Genomic DNA, 9,514 nt, shown 5'->3' on the forward strand with positions numbered 1-9,514 from the left:
TGTTAGTTGAAAATGAAAAACAAGCAGTCACTTTTTAGATATTTTTGTGCGAGAACACAATGAACAACTTCGTATTTGTAAGGCATGAACACAATGGACGTGTCTCCTTTCAAAACTTAGAGGGAAGGGACTTCTGACATGCTTTACAAAGATCCCCATTTCTCTGTGACCACTGAAGCAAATCGAATGGGGTTTTCTGCAAGATGTAGGTAATAAGTTATAATTTCATGCCCTGAAATTGCATTTCACTATTTTTAAAGTTATCAGAAAGTTATGCCAGTTATTGCGGAAAATCTGATTGTAATTTTTTTTTTTTTTCATACAGTACAGCGACCGGTCCCTCCAGGACCTCACTGGATTATTTGGGATTGTTGGGGCCTGAAATGTCTGATTTCACTGTAGTGTTTCTGAAAACTAGTGACGCATCTTGTTTTTAGGTGTTTTATCTTTGCAGTGAAATTGTGGGACCAGCTGAAAATTGCAAAAAATAATCAAATGCAAGTTCCAACCTTGCAATCAAAGTGATCAAATACTAAATTGCACAGGATGTTGATAGATGTCAACACTGATATCCTTTTAGTCTTTTCAGAATCATGACAAAATAAAAGTATGAAAAACATTGGTCAAATTTGACTGAAGTATAACTGTGATTGGATAAAGTAGTGCAGAATTTACAAGGATTTGTTGAATTTATGTTAGGTTGTAACATCTCATCTTCCTGGAGGGACTGGATTATTTTTATGTCCACAAAATATTCTGCTTTTATGTTTTTATTCTGAAAAGACAATATTCCAACCAAGTTGTTTCCAGGGTTGATGAAAATGACTTCCTGCCGGGTTTAGGGTTTATCTCCAGGAGGCTTTTTGTCCACCTGGAGCTCATACACGTCAACCAAATATCTAAATGGACATTTTCTAGAGGGCGCTGTGGAGCCATTTTTCCACCCATAAATGTAACATTTTTCCATCTCTGATGTTTTGTAAGTTTTCTGGGTTTTTGAGCATGTTTGGGATGTTTAACATGTCCACATGCGCTCCTGAAACTACAGTAATATCCACCTTTTGTTCAGAATCAGCTGTTTACACAAAACCTGTATCAGATTCAGACTATGGTCAAATGTGGAGTAATAGTGGAATATTAGTGTGCATGTAAACGTAGTGAGTAAGGTGAATATTCTGTCTGCAGTTTTTAAGAAGTTCACAAAACTGTTACATCAGAACCAGAGTCTGTTAAAAACCTGGACTATCTCTGACGCTTTAGGCCTCGTCCACACTGATGCAGATGTTTAAAAAGTGAAGACAAATCACAAATTGGCTCGCTAACAGTACTAATAGTTTGTTTGCTGTGTGTATAAGTCGGTGTCTAATAAACCTCTTGGGGTCTGTACTGTTTTGTTTTACTTCAGGAGAATCAGCTCACTGCACATGCTCAGACCGCTCTTCTACTGTTTGACATGCTATTGACGGTTATCGCCGCCAACAAGTTTATTTGTTTCTTAGTCTGAGAAAATTTAGAAAAACAAAGAGGAAAATATCTGTCAGTGTGGACCAGACCTTATTAGGAGTCAGAACCCGCCCAAACCAGTTCAAGCCGGTCTAAATGAACAGCTACTGAACCCAGACAGGATCTGACTTGAACCAGTGTACAGCCCAGACTTGACTGAAGCTAAACCAGTCTAAACTGAACTCAGAAGCACTTAAGAAACCGGTTCAGACGGGACCTAAACACAGGGGGAACCGGAAACCAACCCAAACCGGTTCAGGACTGACCTGACCCAATTTATACACTGCAAAAATCTAAATCTTACCAAGTGTGTTTTTCTCATTTCTAATCCAAATATCTCATCACACTTAAAAGAAGACATAATCACCTGAAGAGTAATTGTTCAGTGAGATATAAGAACTTATTTTCAGACAATAGATCTTGAAAATCTTATTTCAAGAAATCTTACCAAGATAATTTTCACTTGTTTTATTGGCAGAGTTTTTTGTTTAATTCAAGATTTTTTTTTTTTTTTTTTTTTTTGCTTAGTTCAAGCAAAAAAATCTGCCAATGGAACAAGTGAAAATTATCTTGGTAAGACTTCTTGAAATAAGATTTTCAAGAACTATTGTCTAAAAATAAGTTCTTTTATCTTACCAAAAGTTGCTCTTTAGGTGATTATATCTTATTTTAAGTGTGATTAGATATTTTGACTAAAAATGGCAAAAATACACTTTGTAAGATTTAGATTTTTTTCCAGTGTAATTCACAACAATCAGTTCAGAACCTGTTCAAACCAGGTCAGAACCAACTCAGTCCAGTTCAGACCCAAACCAACCAGTTCACAACTCACCCAAACCAGTCAAGAACCCATACAAGCCAGTTCAGAACCCAACAAAATCATTTCAGGATTGCTCTAAACCAGCTGATGAGTTCAAACATTAATCAGGTCTTGAGCTGCAGCGTTTGTTGATTAATCGACTCGACAATCAGAGGATTTATCTTCGACTATTTCTTCACGATTTGATTTTTTTTTCCTGTTGACTGATCCTAAGACGTTTAATCGTGTCTCATTTGAATATACTGTTCCTGATGTTTCCATAGGATACAGTCACATCGTTTAGTTTGTTTCGTGGCTCTGAAGCTTTTTAATTGCTGATGTTCTGTTTGTTGGTTTTCAAAATGAATAAACACGCCTTTTTAAGCTCTTAAATAATAAACCAAGTGAATTTCTGTTTGTGAAAAGTTTTGCCTCCTGTGATGCTTTAAACTTAAGGACACTTTAGTTTCATTCATTCTGAGGTTCATCATGTTGGAAAACTAATTTTAAAAAGTAAATAATTATAGGATTAAAGTCATAAAAAGGACATTATACCAAATATTTATCGACTTTTAATTTCGGAGAATTTCTAGATGTTTTTTTCTTGCCATTTTATGATTTCAGAGAATATTTACATTTTGTGGTTAAATGTTCCATTCACTTTTAGATCCATAAATTTCATTGTATCAACTAAAATAATTATCAGTTACATCTATGTGGTAAAATCAAAGTAATAGATAAAACTCTTGAAGTGACACATTCTGCAGCTGAAGGTCAAAGGTCAAACAGGCATTATTTCAGGAAGTCATACATGCAGTGGAACATCTTACAAACTGAACAACATTAAATTAATCTCTAAATTCAGTAGATTTATTCATGTTGAAGTGATGTCATTTACATGTCATTTTTTTTGTTTTATTTTTTGTTCATGTTGATTATTTTACTCATTTTATTGCTCAGGTCATCGGTTCAGTTTGTTTCCTCCGCAGTCTTTCTGTCTAAATCTACTCACTGATGGTAAAAAGATGTCAAGGATGATGCAAAGGTCTTTTCCCTCAGTCTGTTGACATCTCTGGAGACACTTTGAGCAGGTTTTAAATGTCCTGAAGGTTGAACAGATGCAAAAACATAAACCATCAGTGAATGAGCTGAGTAAGCGAATCCTCTGATGAAGAGATTAAAAGGTGTGACCATGATGATCATCTGTCCAGTGTTCAGAGGAGGACCTTTTACATCAATTTCAAGAAAACATTCAACATTTACTCCTTTTTAAAAAGTAATGGACTGACTTTTATGAAAAGTTTAAAAAGAGAAGTGAATCTGGAAAAGTGTCTCCTGTTTTGTTTTTGCTTGTTTTTATGTTCTTGGAAAATAATTACTTACTTTTTTTGTTGAACAAGAAACTTCCTTGAAATCATGTGAACACTGGAGAATTATCGAAAACAAAGTTACACTGGGTCTGAGCCATATGTTAAAAAACAAACTAACAGTTTTTCATATTAGTTTTATATTAAACCATGACAGTCGAATCATTATTTCTGGAAGTTTAAAGATGGCCCTGGTACAAATTAAGGCTATAAGTGATTTAAGATTTTTTATGAAAGATAAAAACTATGTTTTAAAAAAGTTGTTTATCATCCCGCCACCTGAAGGGGTATTGTTTTTGTTTTTGGTTTGTTTTTTTTTCTTTGTGAAAACTTTAGCAGCAAAACTACTGGTTGGATTCATACCAAATTAGGTTTATAGATTGTCAGTACCCAGAATAGATCTCATTACATTTTGGGAAAAGTAGGTCAAGGTTAAATTTTTTTATGGACTTTTAAAATCTTTTTTTTTTTTTTTTTCCCATTTACTTATAATGAGCGAAATTTCACATGTCTATAAAAACATCAATTTTGTTTCAATTTACTTCAAACTTGGCACATATATAGAGGCAACTGATATTCTGACATCAGCATATGCATAGACATGATGACATCAGCTGGATCGATGCCAAAATAAGGTACAATATGTGTGAGGGGTGGGGTTTGTTGTGCCTGGTACCATTTGTTAATGGTTATTATGGTTGTTAATGGTAATGGTTTTAAACTCTTCTCTGTGTTCAGAATATTTCATAATCCTAAAGGTAGGACATTCATAATGATAAGAAAAACTGTTTGATGATGCAAACAAAATAAACCCTGACAGAAAATTATCACAATCCAATGAAAAATTACACTATGATATCTGAAAGTATAAAATAATAAGTATTGTTATATCTTCATTATCTGATTGTCCATTTTTTATGGCAGGACTCAGAAACCACAGAATGGATAAAACCAGTGCGTGGACATACCTGGACCTGGACCTGATTCATGCAGTGACAATGGAGCAGCAGAGGATTTATCTGCCCATCGTCCATTTTTTAGATTAAATCTGTTGTTCCTGATGATCAGGGGATGGATTAGTGAATGAAATGTTCCCAATCCTCCACAGCCACAGGAAGTACTTTGACTCAACACAGATCTATTTAGAACGTGTAAATCTCTTCTATGACAAGAAACTTTAATGTATTGTGATTTAATGTCTGTAATTGTGACATAATGTAACAAAACACATTATATCGTATCAAATTGAAACTATGACAGTATATATCTTATAGTAACATATCCCAGTGTATCTCAGTGTATTCTAACACATACAGTATCTTCTTTGCTATTTAATGTTAAGTTCATGTACAATAGGTGATGTACTTTATCTAGAGGCTGGTCTGAGATCAACAAAGCCACATTCATCCATAAAAAGACAACTCAAAACAGGTTGAAATTAGTGATGAGGAGGAGAATTAACACTTTATATCAGAAGAGATATTTGATGAGTTTGGTATTTATTTATTTATTTATTTGTAGAAACAAAGATACATACTTGAATAAAACTGAAAAAGTATGAACAACAGGGATTCAGACACTGAAAAAAATACAGAAGTCATAAAGACATGTAAATAATCCATGGCTGAGGAGCCAAAGTGTTTACCAGGTCTGAAAATAGAAAACCAGGAGTCAGGACTTGTCTGAAATGTGGCTAAGGAACGTAAACAGGATATGAAGGAAACTGCTCTGTTCCTTCCTGTTCATCATCAGGAACAGGCGGAATCATGTCCCTCCAGGATTCGTCTGAGGAGACATGATGAGTCCAAGTGTCATGGATCCACCAGTTTGATGGTCTGGCTCAGACCCCAGGTGAAACCAAGAGAGAATCCAGAGCAAGACCTGGAACGGATCTGGACCCAAGAAGACTACAGACCAGGAAAACTAAACCAGAAGACAGAGAACAGAACAGACCTGGACCTAAATTTAGATGAGAAAAGGACTTAATACATGTAATTCAACATAAACTGTATTTTCAACTTATTACAAATAAGTTTTGTATTTTTTCTATATAACATCTGCAAACACTGTATTTAACCCTTTCATGCATGAATTGTGAGTGCCGTAATCAAGATTTTTTTTCCTGAGTGTTTTTATTCCTTGAGGCATTAAAAAAACGCGATTGAAATAGTTTTTATGAACCCATTTTTCATGGAGTTGCAAAAATATCCACTCAGCTGGACACCATGCGTTACATTTTTGAAGCAAAGAAACATATTTACTGATAAACTGTGAAAACTATGAAATGAAAACATTTTTAATGCAGGTAGTCTGATGTTTTCTCACATGTTGGAGATAATATGCAAAAAAAAAAAAAAAAAAGTAAAAAAAAAAAAAAAAAGCCCTGTTAATTACAGTTTAATAACAATAACAAGCAACTGATTTACTCTTAAACATGTTAGTGCAGATCAGGTTTATCAAGAACAGTAAAGTTACAGTAACAGTATGAATTGCAGTGTATGGGATGGTGCAAAAATGCAAAAACTGCAAAAATCTAAATCTTACTAAGTGTATTTTTCTCATTTCTAGTCAAAATATCTCATCACACTTGAAATAAGACAGAATCACCTGAAGAGGAACTTTTTTTTTTTTGTGCTTAATTCAAGCAAAAAAAAAAAAAAAAAATCTGCCAGTGGAACAAGTGAAAATTATCTTGGTAAGATTACTTGAAACCAGATTTTGCAGATCTATTGTCTATAAATCAGTTCTTCTATCTCAGTGTAAAGTTCCTCTTTAGGTGATTCTGTCTGATTTTAAGCGTGATGAGATATTTGGATTAGAAATGAGACAAATACACTTGGTCAGATTTAGATTGTTGCAGTGTAAGTGTCCACTGTGATGGCTGATATGGAACTAAAACAACAGAATCCATGAATATACAAGAGAACAGCTGGAGAAGAACTGTCCACTATGCATGAAAGGGTTAATGCAAGAGATGAGGACAATAAACCACATGAACACTAATAATAAAGGTGAAGCCAAAGGTGAGTGTGAGTTTGTGCTGCTCAGTGTTTCAGGACTTAGGGTCATTTCATATAAGCTGACCCGGGTCCACAGGATCCTGAACTACATGAACCAGAAGTTTCTTCCACCGAAAAGGACAAAAAACCATCAGGTCTGGACCTGCTCACTTCTCCTCCATCCCGGACTCAGATCCCTCGGAGCCCGGGTCCCGGTGCGTGGGCAGGTTGGACGGGTCCTCCGCGGTGACTGCAGGCGGCTCAGGGGTGCCGGTGAAGCCCGGTTCGGCCTGAAGTGGACCGGAGTCTGCAGGTCCGGGTCCGGTGGTCTGAGGGTTCACATCGGAACCAGTTTGACCCCCGGTTGTGGAGTCGGTGTGCGGGTCCGTGTGTGTTAAAGCCGACCTGGTCCAGTCTGAGTCACAAAGACCATCCTCACACCTGGTCCGGGTCTGGTTCAGGCCCAGCTCGGTCCGGGTCAGTCCGGATCCGGGGCTGGGTTTCCAGATGAGGCTGTAGTACACGGCCAGGACCACGGCGGCCAGAGACACGGACAGGACGTAGGACACCACGGTGGCCAGTCTGACCCACTTCTGGTTCCGCACCTTCTGGTCCACAACGGAAGTGACAGGTCTACCCCGGACCGGCACTGCGCCCCGACCCCGACTCCAGTTCCGCATGGTGTCCCGGGTCAGTCAGAGCCCAGCACCGCATCTGGTGTGACCTGCATCTGGACCCGCATCTGGACTCCACAAGGTCCACCCCAGGAAGTGGACTTTCATAATAAGGTCTGGAGGGTTCATGTTACATGAAGGAAGGGTTCTGATCAGTTTGTTCATGTCAGTAAAGTATTTTTTAAAAATATTTTATCACATTGTGTATTTTACTCATTTGTTTGTACAGTTGCACTGTTTTAAAGGTGATATATAAATAAATATATATATAAATAAACTTGACCTTGACATGTTTAAGACCGGACAATAGGGTTACAACATCATAAAACATCCTTAAAACCAACTCTGAGAGGAAAAAGATAGATAGATAGATAGATAGATAGATAGATCGATAGATAGATAGGTAGATAGATAGATAGATAGATAGATAGATAGATAGATAGATAGATAGATAGAAACAGAAGTGGTAAAAAAATCTGGGACAGTATAAGATGCAACAATAAACGGTAAACGCGTGAAGTAAAATAGCATTTTTCAGTGGATTCATTCTTTCATTTTTTTGATATTTCCAAAAAATTGTATCTGATTATACTGTTTCAATATCAAAGAAACACAATCTTGAACTAAAAACTGTGTGAATAATATTTTATAATTGTACATGTAAAGAATTAATGTAAAATTCTGGTTCTCAGCTTTTCATCTCTCATCCATCATCATCATCATCATCATCATCATCAGACATGACTGTTCAGAGGCTCGTGAACATGGACACACTGTCATTTTCTGCACCACTGACAAGTATAATAGTCATTGTAGATGCTTGTTCTTATGTTCAGGTACATGATATATGGTACTGAAAAAGTCCGTTTTTCTTCACTTTTCTTTGCTCTGAGTAGTAGGTTGATTAAAAAACAAACAAACAAACAAACAAACAAAAAACAACAACTTTGATACTCATGTCCGTTCAGTGTCTAAAAATGTAGAAAAACTGTGTAGGCCTATTAGCATAAAAAATGCACACTATGGCCTTCATTTTTTGCATGTTTATACAAACAGTCCTGTCTCTCATCTTATTGTCTTATATTATGTGTGTCTGTGTCACATTATTTAAATAGTACCTGACAATATGACAGTATCTGGAATAATATTTTTGATGAAATCACAAGTTTAATGTGGACCGTGAGTCTGTAATAAAGCTTATCTATCTATCTATCTATCTATCTATCTATCTATCTATCTATCTATCTATCTATCTATCTATCTATCTATCTATCTATCTATCTATCTATCTATCAACCTTCTACTCAGAGCAAAGAAAAGTGAAGAAAAACGGACTTTTTCAGTACAATATATCATTACCTGAACATAAGAACAAGCATCTACAATGACTATTATTACTTGTCAGTGTTGCAGAAAATGACAGTGTTTCCATGTTCACTGAGCCTCTGAACAGTCATGTCTGATGATGATGATGGTGATGATGAAAAGCTGAGAAACAGAATTTTACATGAATTATTTACATGTACCATTATAAAATATTATTCACACAGTTTTCAGTTCAAGATTTTGTTTGTTTGATATTGAAACAGTTTAATAAGATACAATTTTTTGGAAATATCAAAAAATGAAAGAATGAATCCACTGAAAAATGCTATTTTACTTCACGCGTTACTGCTTATTGTTGCATCTTATACTGTCCAGATTTTTTTACCACTTCTGTTTTTATCTATCTATCTATCTATCTATCTATCTATCTATCTATCTATCTATCTATCTATCTATCTATCTATCTATCTATCTATCTATCTATCTATCTATCTATCTATCTATCGTTCTATCGTTCTATCTATCGTTCTATCTATCGTTCTATCTATCGTTCTGTATTTTTATTATAGTTTCTGTTTATAAATAATCCACATAGCTTTGCAGTTTTAGTCTGATATTTATGATTTCAAGTTGTGTCCAGTCAAATTCATAACAGTATTATATCTTTAGGTGTTTATTTGTACAGGTGTCTGGACAATTTTAAACCATTTCACTAAATCCATCATGTGTTGCTTGATGGATTTATGGTGATGAGAAAGTCAGCATCAATACATTAACCTTCATAGGAGACAAATATGCGGGCCTTTGTCCAGACCGTGGCCTGAATGGGAATCATGCCAATTTCTC

At 35.7% G+C, this 9,514-nt stretch overlaps 1 protein-coding gene and 1 long non-coding RNA gene across 2 annotated transcripts; one reads left to right on the forward strand and one right to left on the reverse strand.

The window, feature by feature from the left end:
* Positions 1-329: 329 nt before the first annotated feature.
* On the forward strand, positions 330-1,286 carry LOC115414944 (uncharacterized). The gene is made up of 2 exons (XR_003934732.1): positions 330-659; positions 700-1,286. It is a non-coding gene; the product is annotated as an uncharacterized LOC115414944 (long non-coding RNA).
* A 5,549-nt stretch (positions 1,287-6,835) lies between these two features.
* On the reverse strand, positions 6,836-7,348 carry LOC115414850 (putative transmembrane protein INAFM2). Its single transcript, XM_030128213.1, has one exon. It carries the CDS (start codon positions 7,346-7,348, stop codon positions 6,836-6,838), a length of 513 nt encoding a protein of 170 aa, XP_029984073.1.
* Positions 7,349-9,514: the final 2,166 nt, after the last annotated feature.

Source organism: Sphaeramia orbicularis, chromosome 24 (assembly GCF_902148855.1).
Source record: "Sphaeramia orbicularis chromosome 24, fSphaOr1.1, whole genome shotgun sequence".
Lineage (NCBI taxonomy): Eukaryota > Metazoa > Chordata > Actinopteri > Kurtiformes > Apogonidae > Sphaeramia > Sphaeramia orbicularis.

Coding starts and splice junctions, on each gene's coding strand:
- LOC115414850 (XM_030128213.1), bottom strand. CDS start 7,348: ATGCGGAACTGGAGTCGGGGTCGGGGCGCAGTGCCGGTCCGGGGTAGA.